At 36.1% G+C, this 25,164-nt stretch overlaps 1 protein-coding gene across 1 annotated transcript in view; it reads right to left on the minus strand.

Annotated features, from left to right (window-relative positions):
- Positions 1-12,380: 12,380 nt before the first annotated feature.
- LOC136986765 (fibrillin-2-like) overlaps positions 12,381-25,164 on the minus strand; it is a 115,070-nt gene continuing 102,286 nt past the window's right edge. Inside the window, exons 51-65 of the mRNA XM_067284364.1 lie at positions 24,679-24,804; positions 24,266-24,388; positions 23,988-24,113; positions 23,191-23,343; positions 23,024-23,077; positions 22,813-22,938; positions 22,604-22,726; positions 16,928-17,044; positions 16,716-16,844; positions 16,519-16,638; positions 13,930-14,055; positions 13,729-13,852; positions 13,380-13,659; positions 12,893-13,122; positions 12,381-12,779 (exon numbers count right to left, since the gene is read on the minus strand). Of these exons, the coding sequence (XP_067140465.1) occupies positions 12,635-12,779; positions 12,893-13,122; positions 13,380-13,659; positions 13,729-13,852; positions 13,930-14,055; positions 16,519-16,638; positions 16,716-16,844; positions 16,928-17,044; positions 22,604-22,726; positions 22,813-22,938; positions 23,024-23,077; positions 23,191-23,343; positions 23,988-24,113; positions 24,266-24,388; positions 24,679-24,804 (2,102 nt within the window). The 3' untranslated portion in view covers positions 12,381-12,634. The remainder of the gene's footprint in view (positions 12,780-12,892; positions 13,123-13,379; positions 13,660-13,728; positions 13,853-13,929; positions 14,056-16,518; positions 16,639-16,715; positions 16,845-16,927; positions 17,045-22,603; positions 22,727-22,812; positions 22,939-23,023; positions 23,078-23,190; positions 23,344-23,987; positions 24,114-24,265; positions 24,389-24,678; positions 24,805-25,164) is intronic.

Raw genomic sequence — 25,164 nt, forward strand, 5'->3', positions numbered from 1 at the left:
AAGTTTTCTATATTTTATTCTTAATCCTTCGAATGTAATTATATTCTAGCAACCGATACAGAAGCAATTTTCCTCGGTTAGTAAGAGAATTGGTTCCTTAATCAGTTAGATTTTTACTAAACATTTTTCCAATAACAGTTTAATTAAGTAGTTTAATTAACGAGGAACTTCTTAATGAACCTATCGATTAATTAGAATTAACATTAAGTGACAATTATTATCTGATTTTTAATTACGTCTATATAGGGCCTATAGTTTTCTTATCGGCATCATTCACTCACTATAGAAATGCTTTCATTTCTTTGATAGTTTCTATCGAATTTCAATTATTCGGTCTACTACAGATATTTGCGAATATTATCTTTTATAATTTATTATGTTTTATCTATGTGTGTCACGGACGTCCCTTCTTTGTTTCGAGTGTCAAATGAATCGATCAAATCTTTCAAAGATTTCATATTATAGGCCGTGCTATCGTTGAATATGAGTGCATGCCCTTATTCTTCGCGCTAAGTCACGAGGAAAATATCCTCGGAATATAAACTTATTTGTGCCACTTGGCTTTATATGGACATGATACAGTCATGAGGCGAACTGTCGACACTAATTGTATTTAATAAAGTGACATAATTTGCCGCAGTATCAAGTGCTTTCAATTTGTCAATTGTATCAATCGTAACTACAGTCTTTCTGGCATGTGTATAGCAATGTAAAGACAAATGGAAGCTGTCCCTCTTAAACAGTTTGCCGATTGACGTCTTCGAAGGTATTCTTTGAGAAACGAATTAAATTGTAACGAGTTGGTATGTAAGTGCATTCACTTAACTCGTTTAAGCATTCGCAGAGTCACTGAAAATTCAATTAACCGTGTTTTGTTTTGTGTCTTCTCCGTGTTAATTAGTAAAACAATTGTCTTTACAACTGACTTTTGATGCACCATATGTAAATTCTAACCTGGCCTTATCACATTGATCCGGGCATAAAATTTACAGGGCCCCGAAAAACATTTGTTACCGTAACATATGCCGAATTGGACTCGAACTCGGACTCACCAGGGCAGTAGGCCTCGCGTTATAAAAGCAAGCCGTTTGACTCATTTGTATTATTGTTTTTTTAATATACTAGGGCCTCAAAAAGTTAGCTTTTCCAGGCTTCTGTCGACTTCTATCAGGCCCTGATCAATGCCAAATGTAAATCGAATCTTTTCTTCAAGTCGTAAGATTTAGTTACAATTGAAACGATGTGACTATCGTGTTTCTACCTCTAATCTAGGCATTTCTGAATTATTTTCAATCGGAATCTGACGCGTGAAGGTCATAAATATCCTCAAATTATGCATAATTTCTTTCAAAAAAAAAAAAAAAAATTATATTATATTTTATTAGGAAATCGAATTTCATTTCGGAGTATCTTCTAATGGTTCCCCGAAAAAATTTTTCAGAGGAATCCCTCATAAAAACCGATGAGCTCCGATCGATATTCTTGACAAAATTAAAATTCGGAGGTTTTTATGAGTGTTTTTTTTTACTTACCAACTTCATTCTGCAGTTTATTGATCGATCGTTGTTTCAAATTTGTAAGTATCGATCGATATAAGATACTGTAATTTAATGATTTAAATTATTTTAATTAATAACCAGGCTGGCTTGTCATACTTACCGAATTTGCAGGGGAATATAAGAAACTAACACGAAAAAAATTAATGATAGTTTGGCACCATAAAACCACTAAATCCCCTCCAAAATACTCGTGTTGTTTAGGCAAGAACCCTCCCAACTATCAATGTTAGGGGGTTTGTGCCTAATTAACGGGTCGCTCTCTTGAAGTTTTTCGAGTTTTCTTCAGGTATCTGATAGGCATTCACAATGCCATCGAGAGGAAGAAACTGGATATTTTTTTCACTAGCTCGGAGAAAATTTACTTGCTCATATTGGTTCCTAACCCCCTATAAATTGGCGTAATTTTTACTAACACTGTACCTTAATCGTACGAGCTTTTGCAGTTTACTATAGAAAGTCTTTCCCGGAGGCAATCCCCTTGGCAGATCTCCCTTGTGTTGCTTTGCCCTATCCTATCGAACTACAATTTATAAATATCCTATATTCTCTAAAAAATTAATTAATACTCATATTTTTGGTAGCCTGAAGCTTGGACTGTTATGAGGGCCCTGCATAACCAGCGACAATAGAGCAACATCCAACAAGATCCAAAGGGCCTTGCACTCTGGATCTTGGTCTTTGGCTAATTTTCTATGTTTTCGAGTAATCTAGCATAAGGGCTGAGGTAGTACTATAGAACTGTTAAGCCACTCACCAACGAAAGATTCGAGAATCCAGCAGCTAAAAATTATTAATAGACTGGAGAGAGTAGCAAGTTCTTAAAGCTAGGGGTTTGAGCGCACAAACCCCCAAAAATATTTTAAAAATTGACTAATTACAGGAATATTTTGAGACCATAAGAAATGGGTATTACATTGTATTCTAAGGTCAATATTAAGTACTTCAACCCATTGGCTCATGATTATAGCACTAAAATATTCTTATTCTAATAATAAACACTTAAAATCTTCATCGGTTTTGTTGAAAAACTATAGGCTATTTGACATTCTTCAAAAATGGCGGAGAGCCTCAAATCTCTGTTATTTCAAAAGTAATAAGAAAAGGCAACGCTTAACGCTGGGACACACGAGCTTATAAAGTACGCCCGTTATGACAAACGTACTTTTGTACAGATAACATATGACGTATGTACTGTAAAAAAGTATTTTTACTGACGTTCTTAGACATCCCATTGTACGTAACGACGTACAGTACTTTTAAAAGGACACAGTACTTTATAGGCTCGTATGTCCCCAGCTTAAGAAGACAAACTAATGTTTTGCGACAACAAAAGCCATCTCTACCAGTCGAAGTGGAAACTCAGCAAACTTTGGTTCTGACTGGTGTGTCACTTTCAGGCAATTTTACTGTGAAGAAAAAATGGCGTTCAACAAATGGAAAGATGGAGTCATCCGTTAAAAAGCTATTTCAATAAAGAAAAGACGAGAAGTGAAACGTGACGAGTTTGTCTGCACGACCATTAGAAGCACAGTTCGTCGATCTTTTTTCAGAAATGGCTCTCCCCGATTAAATTCGTTCTTCGTAAAATAAAACACTGTAAGTCAACTTTGCATCGTGTATTGAAGGAAATTCTTTGATAATTGGGCACTAAGAGGGCCTTTTTTTTAGCAAGCCCATTATGGGTTCGGTCAATCATAAGTAGCGAGGGGTGGGGTCCGACGTATACCTAAAAATACTAGGTTTTTTCGAACCGTCCGGATTCAATCCGGACTATAGGCTGACACCTTAACTGCTCGGCCATCTGGTCTTCTGTTCGTCTAGTATTAGTGTCCTTAATCGCATGGAAGCACATGTCGTGACATAAACGGTATAACCATGACCATGACAAAGTCTTAATAGAATAATGCCTCCTCATTTAATGAATAAAACGGGTCCATTACGAATGGGCCCGATCCTCAATGGGCCGGCACGAACGATCCGAGAGTTATGAAGGACGAAGATTCTGCCTAAAATTCGGGTTTCGACAAAATGAAATACGATCTTCACACGATTGTATAGCATCTTTACGCTAGATACAATTACGTACATGTATTAAGTTATATCGTGTTATTGTGAACTTCCGTTGAGAGACAGGATACGGGCAAACATGTAAATGAGATGATTTTTATTTAAAAATAGAAAAATATCTTTAAATTTTCCTGTTTAGATACATGAAAATTGACTCTTTTTATATTTAAATTCCGGTTTTTGCTGTACAAAAATACTTTAAATATTCACTAGTCTCATTTTTTTTAACATTCCACGTAACTCGTTTTTAATAGAAAACTGTTTAATTTCCACAAGGTGATTCTATTCAAATCGTTTTACAACTTTTTTAACACGGTTTCCTGTAAATGAATTTGGTGGATTTTAGAGTAAATTTCCTCAAAAAGTTTTCTTTTATTCAATTTAAAATACATCCTGTAACGGCATTTTTGCCGCTTTTTGAAATACAATAAATTGGCGTGTTTGACCATGAATTATTGTTTGATTTCAAAAATTCTTTTCAATAGTAATTTTTTGTTGAAACGAATTACATAAAATTTTATTGTGTAAGTTGATATCGATTTTTGTTAGAGTTTAGTGGCTTTGCTGGCGTCAGGTTAATCGAGAATTCTACCTTAAATTATACAACCTACACTTTGAAGACCCGAGGATCGAATCCCAATGGGTCGAAAAACCCGGGAATTTTCCTTCCGGATAAGTTGCCCCATTGTGGCCTAGCGAACACATAATGCCTCGCTAAAAAGGCCCTCTTGCGCGCACTGGAGAAAAAGTTTAAAGATGCACGACACTATCAACAGGATGTACAAATAAGTTATCCCGAAAGTACTTGTCATTGACATTAATACATAAAATAATTTAGTGTAATGTATAAATAATGTATAAAAATAATGTGTATTGTATAAATTTCAAGTTATTCAAACCTTAATCGACGTTACTCTCGATTCTGTGAATTCGAAACATCCTCATTATGGCGCCATATTGGATTCTCGACAGAATCCATGGAGATGCAACGTAAGAAGCGAATTATTGTACGATTGTCATTTTTATATTTGCGCGTAATATATTTATTTAAAATTTAATAGTATATTATTCAATGGAATTCCCTATGGCGGCTATTTTTGTTTTTCTTTTCCATATGTATTTCGCCTTCTTTCTTCGGCCTCATCGCCGGATAACAAATGCTCGTTTTACACAGGTGCTTTTATACCGTACAAAGCCATCCAGCATGCATCTACTGACATTCAATTATTTAAATTTGGTAGAATTTTACTTAGGTATTCCCAATGGCAACACTTCCGGAAATCTCGATAACACGAGATGCAATTTGTGAGAAATGCAAAGGTCGACATAAATTATTTCCGGGTGGATCGTGATTCCGATGCTTTTCGATTTCGTAAATGCAAGGTGAAAAGTTCGGCACTCCAAGGTACTTTTAAAGGAAGATTTCTTGGTGTACTATTTTTGGTTTGTCTGGCATCTAATTTGCATAAAATGTATTGTACGTTGAGTGCGAAATGAGTTGTCGAACAGCTGTGGACTGGGCGAATTTCATACCACACGTAATGATGGTTTCCTTGTCTAATTTGACCCGAATGAAAATTGGTGGACCCGGAAAGATCGTCGAAATCGACGAGACAGTTATGAGCAAAAGAAAGAAAGAAAAAGGGAGTTTGTTGAAAAGCACCGGGTAGCTTGTCGGTGGAGTTTGTCGCGATGATAATTCCTGTTTCGTGTGTAAAGTACAGGTCCTAAATCAGTCTGAACTGGATTATTAGCAAGTTTGTAAATTCAGGAAGCGTATTGTACACAGACGAACGGAAAGGTTACAATCATGTCGACGATTTAAGAGGAGTCGAAATAACGCACGACACTGCGAAACAAGCCGAAAATTTCATCGATTCGGTTACATACGCCACAAGCGTTGTGTTCTAGTTTGGAAAGAGTCCGAAACCGCACCTTCTGTCCCTAAAAATAGCCCCAAGAAATTCGAAAATAGTAAGAGGAAGCTTGTCGACAAGTGTGTTAAGAAGACGAAAAACTTTCCCACGGAGGAAAAAGCTGAAGATACGAAAGAATCAGCCGAACCCTCTTCGTCCAACACTATGCGGAAGAAAATAAATTAGAAATATTTCAAAGGTGAGTAAGGTTTGTTTACTTTCAATGCCGGTGTAGCGTTGTTAGCAGAATCAGATGACATCTGTTTGTAGATGTCACGCTCACAAACAAGATGGCGCCATAGGGAATACCTAAGTAAAATTCTACCGTAAATTTATATTATTTACATATTTTAGTATACTGACGTGTTCTTTAAAGTGACGTTTAATTTCATTATTTCAAATAATTCGGCTTCGTAGCTAGAAATAACCATTGGGGAAAGGTAGATTTATAAATGTGGAGCAAGCCGGAAGAACTGTGACTATTTTTCTGTTCTATCCAGCACTAGACAGTCCACGTATTAAAAACAAATCCAGCAACGATTAGCGTAACTTTTCCGGCTGTCACGAGATTTTATAAACATACCTGTAAACCTTACAAGTACAGAAATTGCCATCAAGCATGAGTAGATCAATCGTTATCAAATTGTTACCGTTTTATCTCAGATGTATTGTACACCAAACACAGTAAAGTATGAAACCTTACTGTAATATGGTTGCTGTCTATTGGTTCTTGTATATTAATGTCTTAGTCCACCGAACAAGTTTCGGATTAAAATCTCTCAGCATTACGGTTAGAAACATCTTTATTTTTAAAATTGGATTACAAGTGCATTTCGGGTTGGTTTACATTCCCAACCCCCCTTCAGTGCATAAAACGGCATAAAATTTCTTTCTCAATACTTATATAATCCATAAACATGGTACAATTCTAGGTCCGAATGAGGAGGTTGGGACTTTAACAGAGCTGTAGAGCATACTGATAGGAACAAAAAAAGTCTAATAAACCATGGGTGTACGGGCGACCCTTCCCGAGATACAGGCCCCCCAAAATGACTATATGTGAACTTTTCGAGACCCTCAAAAATGGGGTAAAATTTAAAAGTGAAAAATTAATACTGGAATGTTATGTATGTTTATGGATTATACAAGTATTGAGAAAGAAATTTTATGCCGTTTTATGCACTGAAGGGGGGTTGGGAATGTAAACCAACCCGAAATGCACTTGTAATCCTTTTTTTTTTTGTTTTTTTTTTAATAAAGATGTTTCTAACCGTAATGCTGTGAGATAGTCTACCGAACAAATTTCGGATTAAAGAGACATTAATATACAATTATGAAATCTTAACAGATATCATTAAACACGTGTTTTAGGAATGGGCTTCGATATGGAATTGGCACAATCGGCTGTGAAATTTACAAATAACAGGAAAATACATATATCAGATTGCTTATAGCTATTTTTGTACAAAATGGCTATACGTTAAATTGGATGATAACCCTTGCTAAAAGAGGGACATGGAAGGCCCGATATGACGAATTCTATGATGATAAAATAACGTAAGATCCTGTACGTCATTATGAAAATTGAGGATGCAGTAAGAAAGTTGATACTGGATATGAAACTGCTTTCCTCAAAGGAAAAAGAAATACTTTATATAATGGTACCGAAAATATTGTATGGGAGTGTCACGGAATATTATAACCTATGGTACTCATGTATTGTCCGGATGACGCGTAAATTTTGTTTATTTTAATAAAACGTGAATTGGTATAGACAGGTGTTGTAATTCCAGTATAGAAACGTTAGCTTTGTTAAGCCGTTCGCTTACTCGCTTACTTGATGGTTTGCCTCTACCGAGCTTATGATATTTTTCATTACAATATAGGCTAATAAATAGAATTGTGTGTGGCGCCATCTATTCATTCATTCATTCATTTTATTTTTAATGTACAGAGTACAGTACATATCCCGGCCCCGATTTAGGCATTACCAGGAATTACCTTCTTTAAAATTATGACATTAATTAACAGTAAGTAGAATTATTATGTTTATAATTATTTGTAAATATATGAAAGAAAAGAAAAGAGAATATAATAATAGTATGCAAACAATAGCATTTTTGTAAATTATAGGTAGAACAACAATATTTGTGAATTATAATAAATAATATAACCAAACAGAACAAACAAAAGAAAATAAAGAATGAACATCAAGTTGCAGAACAAGTCCGTTGATGAATAGCGCAACTTTGTTCAAAGGTTATAATGTCCATAGGCACATGTCCATGTCACGTGAAATTAAGTAATGCATATAGTGAAGAGTCCATGAAGCATTACTTAGTGTAGAACACTATAGAATCTTCAGAGAAAAGTCACTGTAGCAATTCCATCATCATCACTTCGCCCAGACACTGCCCCCAAACACTGTAGGCATCACGCAGAGCAGATTCCACCAGAGGAAGACATGCTGATAAAAGCCAGTGGACAGCATGGGCTCCACCAGAAGAGAATACGCCATAACATGTCTGTGCCCACAAGCCATCAAGGCACACCACCATATGACACAAAATAAACAAAAGGTTAAACACAAATACCTCACGAATTACATTTGGAAGTAAGCTGAGGCACTGTAGTGAAGAGGCACTTTAAGTTTTGAAGAGACCTAAACAGGCCCGTTGAGATGCTAAAGAGCATGTCGAGGCTGATATGAAGCACGTCGAAATGCAGAGATACACCTGCACTAGACATGAGGCACAACACTATAAAGTGCCTAACTTCGATGAGGTAAACACAGCACAGCACATACGAGACACTTGAGAACACTTTTCACACACTGACGCACAATAGAGATGAAGCACGATGGGACACAACATTTAGCAGAGGTGGACATCACACAGATGCGGAATATGGAAGCATTTTGAAGCACACACTGATAAGACACTTAAGAGCACTTTGAGGCACATTCAGCGATGAGCACAAAGCACACACTGATGAAGCACTTGTAAACACCTGAGGCACATTTTGAAGCCTATACTGATACTTTGAGGCGTCATCTATTATGAGATTAGTAATAGTAGCCTAGTTTGTGTTTACATGATGAAAGTGAAAGCCCCTTAGTATCTATACGCTGCACATGGGCATTGCTGATCAAGCTGAGGGGGCTTGGCCACATCATACCCTTTAGCTACCATTTCATCAGTGGTTTTTTTTTTTTTTTGAGTGGACGGGCACAAATTTCTAGTAATAAAGGTGAGACCAGAAAGGATTTTCACATTTCTGTCAATCGATGGAGATTAATGTGGAAGTAAATCCTTAATTGTCTGATGATGACTAATTATTATGGATTAAATCACTGTAAATGAAAGGTACATTTCAGTGGCAAGCAGCTAGGTAAGAAAACTAATGACAGTCTATTTTATATGAAACGAAGTGTGTCATTTGCTCGCTTACCATCTAGATGCAGCCAAAGTGTTCGTTACGCAAATACGTTGTGTATATTTTGTGGGAAATCACACCTCTAATCCTTTTTGCATTAATCCATTTATTTTGTCTTTCTTCATTACTAAGAAAAATATGAAAATTCACTTTATTCTTCGTATTCTCATGATTATTGTAATTTACTATACAACTTCGTGTCATTTTTTTCAAGAAAATGTACTCGCAGCTAGTACACTATTCACGTGTTAGCCTTGTTTTCACGCTTACATTCGAGTGCTTTGTCTTGACTTAAATAAGTGTGGCAGCTAGCATGGTGGTCAGCAGACAATAGAAAAAGTCTGTTAAAAATGTGAAAAAGTGTGGAAAAATTGTAATTAGAATATTGTACTGAACCCTGCTAAAAGTTTAATACAGGTTATAAAAGTAAAAACAATAACAAATTTCACATAATTCTGTACATTCATTGCAATGTACAGTATGGCAAATCAAACTTTCATACAGAGTAATGTTAATATATTACCGCATGAAAGTTTAAAATTAATAATGAATAACGAGAATATTGAAATACAGGATATATACATATAGTACAGTAGATGCAATCTGTTTCAGATTGGATTCATTTAAGTACTGTACAGTACAATACTAAACAATACTGTAGTACCTATAGACTGAATCAATGGCCGGTATGAATAAAAACGAAGGAAATGCTTTTTTTTTAACGCCCTTTCTGTCCTGTGGGCACTAAGAAGGCCTGTTTAAGTAAGCCCTTTATGGGTTCGGCCAAGGCCGTTTAGATGATACATCTAGACGGCCTTGGTTCGGCCAGACCCACAATGGAGCCTGATGGTGAGGGACGGAGCTCAATATATCCAGACGAACCATCTGAAAAATTCCTGGGGATTTTACGAATCGCATCTCGGAAGTGTCTTTTGGTGAACAGTCGGTAAGTCTTTGGCTGTTTGTGAACTACAGAATATCGTGCTTTTATGATCAACATAGCGCCATCTGTTTTTCACAATAGTAAGTTTTGTCGAATTCCATGGTAAATAATAGAAAATGCTGTCATCCCTACAAAATATTGCCGGAAGGTAACTCGAAAAGGAATTTAATAAAAATAAAAAATGGCGGATGTTATTTCATCCTACGTTTTCTATTATTGAAAGAAGCGGGCATTTGAAACTACCTTTGTGCTGTGCATGATGAAGACCCCGACGGGGTTGAAAACGTTAGCAGTTGTATAAACACCCTACACTGGATTGTCAAGGTTTTCCGTGGAAGAAAGAATTATTGAAAGAAGTTTGCCACAATTCGAACATTCGTAGAAACTTCGCTATAACTTACAAGAGCAAATTGCTTTTTACAATTAGCCATTCGTAATTGGATTACCGACGAAAACTGGAAATCTACTTTATACTTTTATTTATTTATTTATTAAACTCGCCCCTACTCTCAAAATTAAGCTTTTTTTTTTCTTTTTTTGCTATTTTATAATAATTAAGAATATAAAAGTTATTTTGTAAATAAGATCTCATAATAGCGGGGAAAGTTATGCAACTCGTTGCTGGATCTTTTTTAGTATGATTGAAATTATGCTTATGGTTATGGGAAAGAATTTCTTGAATGCTTAATTTTCTAACACGAAAATACGTTACGATACCTGAAGAATTCGGGTTCGTTTTTCATTTATTACTTACTATTTGAATAAGACGGAAGTCCGTATGGATTTGAGATGTCCACCCCGTACAAACCCATAAAAAATCATAAAAATACAACATGCATAAAATGAAATATAAATTCAAAACGTACAATATAGGCCTACGTAAAATTTTTGACTTTGTCCATTCTACGGACACAAAGCGCACTGTTTCGGTTCTAGAAGGATTTAAAGTTCAGACTGCCTACCCCTTAAGATGCCGATCTGCAGTGCTGCGGAAAGGCCTTAGTGAAAGGCCTGGTGTCAAGAAATGCCAGCGAACCTTACGTTTTGGTGGGTGTAATGGGAAATCCGCCCCCTCACGTGACACTTCTCCATGCTCATTCTTTCACGACTGTAAAATAGAAAAACATGGAAAATCTGACCATGTGGTAAAATTGGGCAAACGGGCCGTTGATTTGACGTCACTCTTCTAACTTTTTTCTTATAATTTAGAAAAATCGGGGCGCTCTAGCTTTCTTCGGTGTTGGCGTGTTTCGTTTGGAAGTTTCCATTGTCTATTTATTTATCCTCTATACGCTAGAATTGATAAATGAAATAAATTACTTGGGAATAACGTTCTCTTGGAATGGAAAGTTTCGTCATTTGGCTAAATTATCAATATTAATTTACATACGGAATTGTATAATGTATGAGCTAAAACTCTCCTACCCCCTCGTAACAAGTTAAATCTTCAATACAATAAATTTGTTAATATATATATAATTTAGAAGAATTTGTAAATTAAATAGCTTTAAAAACACACAAGTTCGTTTTAAATTAATTTACATATATTTATATACTTTATTATTTGTCTTAGTTATTATATTTTACACAAATTCGTGTCGTTTATTCTTCAGTTACATAGTAAGATGCGTTTTATTTCCTTACATCACAGAACTGTATACTGTTCCGTTCACACTGCAGATCTGACAGAAGCGATCGAGAAAATGGCGGCAGCGTCATCAAAAATGGGAGAGGTAAGAGCATTTTATTTATTTATTTATTTGTATCGAAAAAATAAAATTCCGCCGATAAAGTATTTAAAAATATATAAGGCCGTATTGTTTTTATATTCTTAACCAAAATTACTAGATAAACTGGTTGGGAGCTGCTATTGTTCTGGCCCTTCGTTTTCGTTCTAGGGACGACTGTTCCCGATAGGGCGGCGTTCCGGTCTTCGTGTAGGCCAAATTGGTATGAGTTGCGTTAGCGCGTGTGTATTTTTGAAGGTGTTTTGTATAGTTCAGTTATTTCGGTTTTATTTTTTGTAACACACGATTGTCAGTTTTTACGAAGAGGCAGGTGAATTTCTAGCAAATGGGATGGAAAAATTTCAGTCAGAGTTGTTATAACAGCAGAAGTTGTACATTTTTACATCACAGTTCATCCATGGTTCCCGAAAGGAATAACTTTCGTTTTCTACTAAATTCCGTAAGCAGGGGACTTCCGATATCGACATTTTTCCATTTCATTCTCCACGAAACTAAGTCGAGTGTTTCGTTGTGTCACTCAATGGCAAAGGGTACTCGACGTTCTCTCGTTAATTCTCCGAAAATTCTAATTTGTCGATCTTTCTGTACAAATTTGGAGGAGGGAATCTTCCAAAACTGTGGGTGCCGAAATGTACAGGTTGCAGAGTCGGAGTCGATTTTAAAAAAAAAAGCCGAGTCGGGAGTCGTGTAGAAGAAAGGAGGGAGACGGAAATAAGAAAGTGACAAAACATTTTAATTTACGGCAAATGTACAGGTTTAAATGGTAGAAGAAAGCGTTGCGACTTTTATTGTCTGGACAATAAATTAGGGCGCGGGCGGAGGAGGACGGGGCCGTCGCGAGGACGGACTATGTACACGCGGCCTCCGGGCGCCGCCGACGTACTTAAATAGGTGGAATTTCGGGGGCGCCGGGCGCCTTCTCCTCCGCGCCCGGGACCGAAGGCGACGGGCGGGCCACTCCCCGCTTCATTCCGTTATCGTCAGGCGTATCGTCGCCAAGAAGTTGTCTCGGTTCCTCTCCCCCCGAGATCCGGCGCTGCCCCGGATCTTCAGCACGTACACTCCCCCTCGGACCGGCTTCTTCTTCAACGTCAGCGTCGACACTCCCTGCCTGCCGTACGGAAACAAAGGTGGCAATTAGTTATCCCTTCCACAATAACGACCAACAAAAAATAATTTAAATTATGGTAACGAAAAGGACATCACTTCGCAGGAGAATCTCACCTGGTAGTCATGTGAAAGAGATCATTATTTCCCAGAACCACGTCGTACTTCTCTTTGTTCTGTAAGTAGGTGACGGCCGGCCTTAACTTGAGAATGTTCATTTTGGGATGCGTGCCCGACAGAGGGATGCTGATGGACACGGGCGTCTTTAAATCCACCAATCGCTCGTAGGTGTAGTTTAACGTCTTGTGACGGTTGGAATGTCGTAGGCGATGAGGAAGAGGATGTTGCTGCAAAGAGAAAGGGGAGTTTCGTTTCCGTTATATGGGTACCACGCCGGTAATCCACACTCTACATTAATTATCCATCGATTCTAATGACGAGTGCCGACGACACTCGAAACATTATTGTGGGGTATTCCCACTCTAATTTTAAAATTTAAAACGGGCTTCCGGGTTTTTTACCCACGATCCACACGAGTCTGGAACTTCACTCGTACGGATTTACATCTTACTCTAGTATATAATAATATAAGTAAATGAAATACCATTCTGTTAATGGCCCTCTTTTCCAGTCTTCTCAACGTCTGCTTTGTCTGTTTGGATTCGGATTTCTTCCGGTGTCCGGTAATTGTGACGTTTTCCACGTTCCTCTTCTGTCGATTTCCGTTGAGTTTACACGAGTAGCACCCTTCGGTGGAGATGACTTTCTCGCTGGGAATGGTGTAGGAGGAGTCTCCGTCGGGAATGGGATAGACCGGAAGTCCTCCTAGAGTATTGTCCTGAATGTCGTTACCCACGGGCGGAGATATGGTCGACAGACAGTGGCTGTGGGATTGCTTGGTTTTAATGAGAGTCCTTCTTTACAAATTACACGAAAAAAAGCCAGAGACCTACCCTTGTCCAATCCTTTGGTATCCGTCGGGGCAACCGCACACGAATCCGCTCTGTCCTGTGGGAGTGCATCCGAATGCGCACGGACTCCCCTGACATCCCACGTTGCCTCCGACTCCTCCGATTTCTGTCCGACGGAACAAAGGTTCGATAGTTTGTATCCCAAGTTACTAATTAATCTACGTTAATTTCGTAAACACTTACCAATACAGATCAGGTTGAGATTGTCGAAGTTGTAACCAGGAGGACACGTGCAACTGTAACTTCCCACTGTGTTCAAACACATGGCCGTACCGCAGGCGGAAGCAGGACCCGAGCATTCGTTGTCGTCTGCAAACAGAAATTCCAATAATTCTCGAATGCCCAAATTTTATTCGTTCGGACCGTTCCAAACTTAATTTTACTTTTCCAGCTGTTATGTAGGCCTATACATAATAAGGGAAAGTATCTGATTCGTATCAAATTTGACCCTCCGAATTTTGAGACCCCTGAACCCAAAAAGTCAAGAAAATGGAAAAAATTCTATGCTGGTGTCTATTTCGCTTAATATCTCAGGGCAGGGGTGAAAATAAAGGGTCAATGTTACCTTAGGTGCCAAGATGGCGGCTCGTCTCTGATTCCAGCAAGGGGGACGCACGTTCTAACCTAACCTAACCTATTCTAATAATTATGGTAATTTATTAGAATAGGTTAGGTTAGAACGTGCGTCCCACTGTTTCCTTGTTGGAATTAGAGACGAGCCGCCATCTTGGCACCTAAGGTAACTAATCAAATAAAGTAACGAAATTTGGCACGGTAGCTTGTATATAAGGGGAATTGATGCTATTAAATTTTGGTTGTGAAAGATCGAGAGGATGGAGATAGAAGGTATGACACGTGATCACCCTCTGAGGTGTTGGACTTAATTTTGAGGGCAGAAATGAGTTTTGTAAAACGCTGTAAATTAATAATAATCGCACATCCAGCTCGGAAAAGCGAAAAGATTAAATTAATGAAAATTTTATTTGTTAGAATCTCTTAAAAATTGGTTTATCATCTGACAAGGCTTGAACGCGCAATAAAAATTTAAGAATTAATCACTACACGAGATTGTGAAGAAAGTGCTGGCCGGAAAAAAGGAATACCAGTCGATTAGCTATGGTTCAAGTGTAAAAAAGTAACGGTAGCTTAAGTTTACGGGGGTTAAGAAATTAGACCGATAAAATAAAATGAATGGTAGAGTGGATCGAGAAGATGAAGGGAATCAAGTTCAAGAGAGAATAAAATGAATGGCTGGGGGTTACTGCTCCATTAATTCTTCAAAGTGATCATCCCTGCTCATCTGATAATTTAAAAACACTCCTTTCCTTGCAATTGATTATGGATTGCTGCAAATGTGAAATAGTGGGCGTACCATTCACGATCGTCTGCGCTAATCGTCCCACTAAATATGCATATTGGCTAGCTTCTGAGATGTAAATTTCTCCATTATGTCTGACAAATCTAAAAACCACCACCATCACTGGTTATGGGTTCGCGCTCGCCACGTGAAGTTTTCCGAGTTTTCTTCACGTGTTTAACAACTAAACTCTTCCTATAAAAGTCCTCCCCATTGACAGATCGCCCGCGTGTCACGTTGCATAATTCCACCAAACTATCAACGTAATTAAATTTCATAAAGCCAAATTAGTGAGACGGTCGCATCAGGTAGAGCACCTTCACAACCTGGAAGCATTAGAAATAATAGTTGCCTGCAAGGCCGGCCTTGCAGGCAACTGTATTAACACAAAGGATGCCACTATTTCTTATGCACGGAGGTGGTGTTGTTATAAAAATATGGCAACACTAGCATTTATCTACCTTTTCTACACCATTAATTATATCTTATTATTTATTGTTTGTGGTGTAGGGATATTTTTATCACTATTGTAGTACATATGGCTAAAAATTATCTTCTAGCGTTTAAATATTTTAAAATAATTTTAAACATGTTGATAGACTCGTTCCATATTCGAATTGTACTGGTCAAAAGCCTGAGAAAGACCATGATTATGGTCGAAAACATTAAAATAAGGTTCTCGTGTATGGATTAAATTTCAAACGATTTCACACCTTTTTCACAAGTGGACAGCAATGGCAAACATTTTTTAAAAAGGGCTTTCTTACATTACACGCATGTTACGCAGAACAGTAAAGAAATTAGGAGTCTGTATCTTTAAAGGGGATTGTGGCGGAACCCAGTTCATAGGATCAAATTTGCTTGCATCCTCTACTAACCATTTCGTTTCGTCCGTTTTATTTTTTAAAACACTTCATAGTCCCCAGCTTAGTTCAGCAGTGTCTATATTTTTTTAAGGGCTTGGCCAGATCACAGATCCATAGTGTACTGGTTTTCTAATATTGTGGTGCAATAACAGAGATTTGTTCTACACTGTCATTGAACAATGCAAAACTTGCAAACCATTTATTCGTACTTGGAAATTACAATCCGAAGTACTTCTTCCTTTGGCAATATGCATTGGATACATTCACCCCTCGTAAGTTGCCAAATACACGAATACAATATATAGTTTGTAAGTTTTGCCTTGCTTACTGTAAGGCAGAACGTTGGTATCGTAAGTTTCATTTTGATACAGATATTTTTTTGTCATCACGTTTGTAACTACGAACATACGTGTCATTATTAAACTAAGCAACTTTTAATAATGCAGAAGGTAAATTTGTTTTCTCTTATTGGCATGGAATTTCAAACAGTGAATCGTTATTCTTCTGGAATATTCATTCTTAACAAATGAGAATTTTATGAACACTTACCGACGCATTGATTCCAATAATAATGCTGTAGGTATCCTTCGGGACAGGAACAACGATAACCTCCCACCATGTTTTCGCAACCGTGCTGACAACGAGCACCATCTGCACATTCGTCAGTATCTATAGAAGTCAGAAAAATTAGTATAACGTGATATTATTATTCCAATTTGTTTTATAATTAATTCGTTCGATCGGACCTATACACATGGTTCCGGAAGAATCCGTGGTATAACCTCTGGGACAGATGCACTTGTAACTTCCGGGTAAATTCATGCACGTTCCTAACGGTCCGCACAAATTGGCCTGTTCCGTACACTCGTTCAAATCTGGTGCGTTCAATTTGGAAATAAGTAATTTTTACAGTTTCTTAAACAAGAAATATTAAGAGAAATTACGGAAGTCGATTTACCCAAACAGCGCGTGCCCACTAGTTTGAAACCTTTGGGACAAGTACAGTGATAACTTCCTTGAGTGTTGATGCAAGTGTGTTCGCAACTGTGCTGTAAAGTGGCACATTCGTCTAAATCTAAAATCAAAATAAGCATTATGTAAAGTCATTATTATATTAAAAAATATTTCTTATAACAATAAATTAAATAATAATTGTATTTTACGAATTTACTTGTTAGGCATTAAGAGTAGAGGAGGGTAATTTGTTGTAAGTAATCTTTGAAATACTTGTATAATTCTGTAGATTTTGGTGGAACCCACAAGGTGAAGATATTAAGTCCAGATTATATTTTGCTCGGAGTGTATTATTTTCCTTGCAGGTGCAGAAGATGCATTGTGTGGGAAGGTTATTTTCAGAGTAATTAGGAATTAATTTAGAATATTCTGGAAGAAAAGAATTGCCCCGAGTGGGACCCGAACTGGCAAATCCTGCTTATACTACAGATGCATTGCCCCTTATGCTACCTGGACCTTGGTCCAATCTACTCTATAACCATGCTGATTACTCAGTGCACTGAGTGGGAGTGGCTTCGGTTCCTATGGCATGTCGTGGCTCTTGTCCAACTTAAGCTTTTGCCCTGGCTTGGTATAATATCAACCTAATACACTAGATTAATGTTTTATTAATTAGACTTAATATAGTCCAATAAATAAACTGGCAGAACTGTTTGATAATACTATGAAAAGTATAGCAGGTGGATGAATATGCTGTTATAGTAATTAGGAATGATTGAGAGTGACGAAAACTCTGTATACAACTGTTCTTAAGCAGATTGGTAAATTAGTAGTATTGGGTTGTAGGAAATAGAAAGTGGATAGCTTTGTAATATTTGCCTTATCTGTGCACATACTGATGATGATCAAAGTTCAATTTAAATATAAATTCCCAATGTCTTGTGGCTTTATTAAACCTTATTTATTTTCTTTTCTTTACTTTCCTTATACTATCTTCCTGTAGTAACAATTTTACTTCCGTTTTCTGTTTACTTAACCACGCGGTAGTTAGTCGACACATGTGGCCTGGACGGTAATAAAAACAAAAAGGGTGTGACACCGAGGGGTCGAGGGGTTACGTCAGAGGAGATAGGAGGACAGGAGCGAGAGGAAGGAAGATTTTTCGGAGAGAGAGAAAAACGGGACGAACAGAAACAAAGAAAGTTATTAAGGAACGGATCCGAGGTTTTTTTTTTCTTATTTATTACCGCCAGTCACCCCTTCGAACCAATTTTCAGTCTTATCATCTCTGTTTAATTCTCTTCCACCTTATCTTTCTCTAGGGCCCTGTACTTAGTTAAGCTAGATATAAGTTAGAATAAGTTCTTTGTCTTGTCGGCACGCGGGGACTAATTGATGACATTGTTACGCGCAGTCCCAAATGTATTTGTATTAGTAATTAGTAAGTGTGTGTAATCGTTTCTTTGTAAATTATTTATGTTCGCTGAAATTAATAAACCTCTTTTTTTTAATTCTATCAAAGCCGAGCGACTCTCAGGGTCTTGTTATTTCATATACTCGGCTAACAGTCTAGACTTTGGAAGGCATTAGTGGATAAACCAAATTTCTGGAGGGCTTTATATATTTGATTAGCTCCAAGTGATTAATGGGTTTTTAAATGATGAGAATAGTGAAGTATTGAATATTGACTCTAGTCTAATAGTATATCCAGATATCTAAGCACAACAAACTAGAATACCTCATAAGTCCCAAATGGATAGAGAGCAGAAGGCTGAACTTGAGGTTGTGGGAATGAATATGAGTTTATAATCAAAAAAAGATGGGCAGACAAAGTGGTAGATTTGATGGAATTCTCACAATTCATAAGGGTATGAAGATTTCAGATGAGGGTATGAAGATTTTAGGGCTTTTGGCAGTCTTTCTCCATTACTGAATATCATGATTTTTGTCTTTACAGGATTTACTTTGTAATGCCACTATAGATGATGTCTTTGTGCTGTTGGCTCCAATATTGGCCTGTGCAGCCAACCATGTTGTTGATAAAAAAAACTCATTACCTTGATGTAAGATTAATCAAACTCTTATACAGGTGATTCAAGATTTCTGCAGCATGGCAGACCTTTCAAGTTGTTGCACATAAAATGTTGTTCTGTATGTTACCTGATGCATTGTTTAGGGGCACCTGACCTGTCTGGGAAATCATGGTCAGGTAATACAATGAAGTATGCATCTATTGTTACAAGTGCACTTTCACACAGTTCACAAAGGTATTGATGCAGTCCAAGCAATTATACAGTGTGGGTATGTTGTCTGTGCAGAAATTTCTGTTGAGAGCTTTTCATCCATTTCTCTTACCCTTTCGATAGCATGTTACACAGGCATCTATCCTTGATTACTTGCCGAAGCAAACTGTACGATGTAATGCAAAAAAGAAACACTCGGGCACCGTATTCACATGCATAATATGCTTCTGGCAGGTATCACATAGCTCCTAATGTGCAGAGAATATGGATTGCTGCAAATAAAATATTCCTCTTTATGAGATCTATTGTGTTGCAGAATTCCTGGGTCATACACTGAAGTAGATCACAGTAAATTTGGAAACCTTCATATTTTATCATATTGTATAACTGTATAGTAGTTTTCAAATAGTTTGTCTATTGCTTTAATAAAATGAAGGTCAGCTTTATCAGTAAGCTAACCAACAAATTATATCACATGCACTTTTTAGATACCTATACAAAGACAGCATATAAGTTGACTTTTCTCCTTAACTAGTTTGGCACTGAGAGCTTTGTGGAATACAAATTAATTGTTAGAGATCAGGTCATTATTGGTTGTCCAAGTTAAAAACTACAGAGCTAAACCTCTGGTGTTAATTTTTGAGAGTTAGGAGGAAGGCAATTGGGCAGTAGTTGCAAGGGTCACTCATTGTCCCCTTTACATGGCTAATGTTATCATCACAGTACAGGTATTCCACTCTATATGGGTGTGTAGCATTAGTCTTATGGACTTCAGAAAGGTATTGAAACACTAATTCATGGGATGCAGCAAAGTCAACAACACAGTTTCTGTGCAAATTCAGTAAGTGGTGGGAATTGGATGATAAGGTTGATTTGTTGATTTATCTCCAGAGGAAGTGAATGTATATTCTGCAGGAATGTCACCTTCGGTACATTTCTGAATGTACCAAAGGTGACATCTCTGCAGAATATACATTCACCTCCTCTGTAGATAAATCAACAAATTAAGGCATTACAGCATTCAAAATTAAGGGATCATTTTCTTTAACAAGATTAATCAAATAGCTACCTAAGAGAAGCCTGAAGAAAAGCCCACGAGGGGCTGTGAAAACGTTTGCAGTTCTAAAAATAGATAGACTCCGGTTAACAGGTTTGAAGAATTTATATATTTATATAGCTACCTCTCTTATTAATACTGCTAATCTTTGTTGAGTCTGGTATTTAATGGAAGCAAGGAACATTGGAGATTTAAATTGCAGAGTAGGAAATTAGCTGTTTCAAAGATGATCCAGAATAAGTAGTCATTGAAAATGGTGGCTACTTCATCCAAGGGAAAGTTCTTTATTGTTGCTGGTTGGGGAATTAAAATAAAGATATACAGATATAGATTTTTAGACTTATATAGCTTGTGATAAAGTTGAGAAAACATTTAAACTATAAGAAATAAAAGGTCCATCTGCGCATGTCCATATTTTTCTCTAAAGCTTGAAGTGGCAAAAGCACAATGGGGTTTCTCAGTTGATTAATGGGAATTGAAGTAAGCTGGATTTCCACAATACCTGTGATATTTATGAATTGTTAATAGGATTTGTATTTAAAATAATTAATTGTTAGAAACAACAAAATATTTAATTTCCATTTAATATTAAATCATTATTAACTCTAACAAATTTGTCAGATAATGGATGTAGAATACTTTCGTTATTGAAAGGAAGTTGATTTCCTTTCAAAAGATGACTAGAGATTGAATTGTAAACAGGACTTGGCCACTCGTCCCTATAAAAAGGGACTGTTTTTGTGCCAAATTGTGCAGTTTTTGGGAGATCAAGTCGACACCAGATTGAGCCATACTAGTTAGGCAGTTCAGTAGACATACAGAATCAACTCAGTTCACGGGAGATCTAGAAGATACAATTATCATATGGCGAATTCAGGTATGATAATTCATACAAGTTGGAATACATTTTGTTAAGTGCCATACTACAGGAAGGACATTCCAAATATATTTGAATGAAGAAAAGTATTGTAAAGGTAGTATAAATCAATGATAGTTTGATGTAATACTCTCTCACAGCGCATAGTATTAAATTTAATGCTAATAGGTTCAATATAGATTAAGTGATAGTTTATTCCTTTACGAGTTAAATCTCGAGTTGTATTATTTGTAATTCCATTTTCCATTTGTATATTACTTATAATCATGCTTAGTTTAGTTTTATTAAATATTATTTGTTTATAATGAAATTGGTTTCTATTTTGGTTATATTATCGATGCACTCCCACTCGTAAAATCTTAAAACCCCCTATGTTAAATGCGAATATTGATAGATTCTAAATAGAAGTAAACGCATGATAGGGCGCGAATTTCATCCCTATCTGGTGTCGGGAATCCTGACGTAAGGAGAACGTTGATCTTACAATCATCAGTCTCCGCTATTTTTCACGAATTAACTTTAAGTCCCTCCAACCATTCGTTATTCAAATTTGAAGTCATCTCATATGACAACTGAGAGTCGATCTCGCGATTGACTACCGATTAAGTGACAGAAAGTACTTTCCAGACTTCCTGCCCCCGGCTGATCTCACATTAACTTCCAATTTAAATATCTTTGCTTTAAGTTTATTAAATCTTTTAATGTTCCAGCAGGAAATGAACTCCTAAAAAGATATAAAGCTCCAATAGAATTGTGAACTTATTATTATTGTAGATAATAACATTATTAACTGCTTTTACATACATACAGGCTTTTTCTGTAGCCAATTTGTTTTGTCCTGATTCTAGTTAGAGTTGAGACAAATATTGGCATTAATGGAAGCCTTTGGTAGGTTGGTTGGAAACAACAATGATTTTTTCTTTTTGATTTTTTTACTATTAAATTGACTTGTTTTTGTTATCCAGAGAAATTAATTTTTCCTCTTCATTTTGAAAAAGAAATTCAAATAAAATCACTTTGTCAGCATTCTGGATATCTTTGTTTCATTTTAAATTGTTCTCAATATCTTTCAATTTTTCTCTCTAGTTGTTGGATCTTATTGTTCTGTTTATCTGAATTTAGATTCCATGTTAAGGTAGTAATGATTTTGTGTCATTATTCTAACTCCCCAGATCTTTAAAATGACGACAAAAGTATCTGATGTAAAGTGTCTGATGCTAATGTGGAGGACAATCCTTGGTTTTTGTCATAGGTCTGAATTTTTCAATATCTCCAATTAACAGCAGAATTTTCACAACAATAAGATAATGATGAATTTCTCTGCATTATGATAACCTTTCATTATGCAGAGAAATTAATAAAAACATTTAAGCAAGTAGTACAACTGTGGTGCTCTATCAAATTTTTAACATTTTATATTAATATAATAGAAATTATAACAAGTTAAAATAGATTAAGGAACCTGCTAAACCCAACAAAGCTACTGAGAACTGATTAATTTACCTTTACATGTTACTCCATCTGGACCTAACACGTAACCTTTGGGACAAGAACATATATAACTTCCCTCTGTGTTTTGACAGGAGAATTTGCATGGAGAAGGTACCTTTTCGCATTCATTAACATCTAAAATGATAACAACACCAAAAGTATTAAAATAAAAATGTTTAGAGTCACATTACAAATTATTAAGTTAATGCAATTGTTCTCACCAATGCAATGCGTTCCCGAATGATCTGTTTTATAACCTTTGTTGCATAGACAACGATAGGATCCTAGAGTATTGATACATCGACCGTTCTTGCACAGGAAAGGCATAATCTTACATTCATCTACATCTATATGATACAAAAGTCAAAGAAATTTTTTTATTACATGCAAACAATATATTTCCATTCATAGAAATCAAAAAAATGTTCTTACCTTTCCCATTTTGGGTGATGCCACTGCCATGTGGACAAAGAACTTCATAGTCTTCTACATTTAAAATTAAATATTTATTTGTTTATGTCTATATATAAACTTAATTAGCAACAAAACTTGTTAATTTAATTTTCAATAAATCTGCTATTTAAAACAAAACAACCTACTCGTTCCTCTATGAGGGCATATTTCACACTGGGGTCCCCAAGCCGCACCCATTCCACAACAACAGTCGGCCTTGGTCACTTCTGCCAGATCCGAAGTGTGCGTTGTGCACACTCCTCCAGCAGCATGAATGAAACAGTATCCAGTTCTGTAATCTAAGAGAATAAATAGCATGGATTTATATTCATATTTAAAGCAATTTATTTATAAATTCTTCTAAATTATAAAAAATACTTAATACAGTCTACAACAGTAATGTCAAATCAATAGTCCACCAACCAAATTTTTGTAAACTCCAAAAGTCTGAATATTGTTAACTCATTTAAATACAAATTTTTATTTTTTTTCTGTAAAACAAAAGTGTTTAAAGGCAGAAAACACTGAAATGAAGCTTGTGTGACAAAGTCACAAGTTACAAGCCAAATATTATCATCTTACATAATAAAACAAAATAGACTAAAATTGTATAATTATAGAACATTAAAATAAATATAAATCAAACATTGCATTCATTGATCCACAGAATGAATTATGTTGGGTTTATGAAATTTTTGGATTTGACATCACTTCAATAGATTGCCAAACTAAACTTCAATTGTCAGGAGAATTTATTTGTTCCAGAATATATAAAAGAAAGCTATAAACACTGAACGTCACATAGACATCAATGCTTAACTTACTCCCATTGCTGGTAATATGAAATATTATTTCTATGTTACTAACAATAATATAATAAGTTTAATTAATTTAGTATGATCCAAGATTATAGACGGAAAAGAAAAGTTATGGACAAACTTACCAACGCATTCTTTTTCATTTGCAGTAGTTTCAAATCCTTCAAAACATTCGCATCGGTAACTTCCTCTGGTATTGATGCAGCGACCATTCTGGCAGATTCCTTGTATCACAGCACATTCATTTATGTCTGAAATTATTGTATGATGAACTTAAATAAAAACTTTATTTCGTTTCTAGATAAGTTAGCTCTAACAATTTACTCATTTACTCTGTAATACATATTTTTCATAGAAGTCAAATATCAAATGTACTTTTGACGCTTAATTAACATTAGTTTACCTCTGCAGTCGTCGCCAGTGCCCACCTGCTGATATCCTTCGGGGCAAATGCACATGAATGAGCCAACTAGGTTTTTACATTCGAACCTACAATTATTAGCGGGAGTTTCGCATTCGTCCAGATCTGTAAATTTAAATTTGGGGTTATACTTTATTTCAGTAATTTGTTATAAATGTAATAACATACACTCTATATTTTAAATGAGATGCTGTTTGCTCGTTTAGCTATATAAAAAAGAATTGTTGTAATAAACAGCAATTCTCTTTTATATAGATAATTCATCTGAGAATTTTTAATATGTTTGACGTAACAAATTAGAATTAATTCTGTCCATTTGAATACTAAGATTTATTGTAGAATATTCGTCTTTAAATTTCAAATTTCTTCACACAATAAAATATTTTATTCCTTACCTTCACAATGTTTTCCATCAGCAGCAAGTTTGTAACCAGCAGGACAGATGCAACGGAAAGTACCCGGCATGTTTTGACAACGGAAGGCGCAGACCACATTTCCTATCTCCAAGCATTCGTCCACGTCTGCAATTTTAATGAGAAAATAAATTAATTGACAAGCCAATTTCTATATTATCTTTAAATGTTTATATGCCGTGATTGTAAAGTCTTCCAGGAATAAAATAATGAAGTCACAGACTACCTGGGCATGTCCACTCTGGAGCAACTTTATAGTTGCACTATATATAATTTTATAATGGAAATAATATGAAATTGTTATGAATGGATTTACTAAGTACTTTCAGGCTAACTCTACTTCAAGAAAAACATGAAATCAAACTCTTTTCTTAGGACACAGCATAAGTGTATTGGAAAACTTTTATAACATCCCACAGATTCAAATTCTGTGCAGAAAATTAACCTTTCAGCAGTGGGATAGTCAGG

This window comes from Centruroides vittatus, unplaced genomic scaffold (genome assembly GCF_030686945.1).
Source record: "Centruroides vittatus isolate TY-2023 unplaced genomic scaffold, ASM3068694v2 scaffold_1172, whole genome shotgun sequence".
NCBI classification, from domain to species: Eukaryota; Metazoa; Arthropoda; class Arachnida; order Scorpiones; family Buthidae; genus Centruroides; species Centruroides vittatus.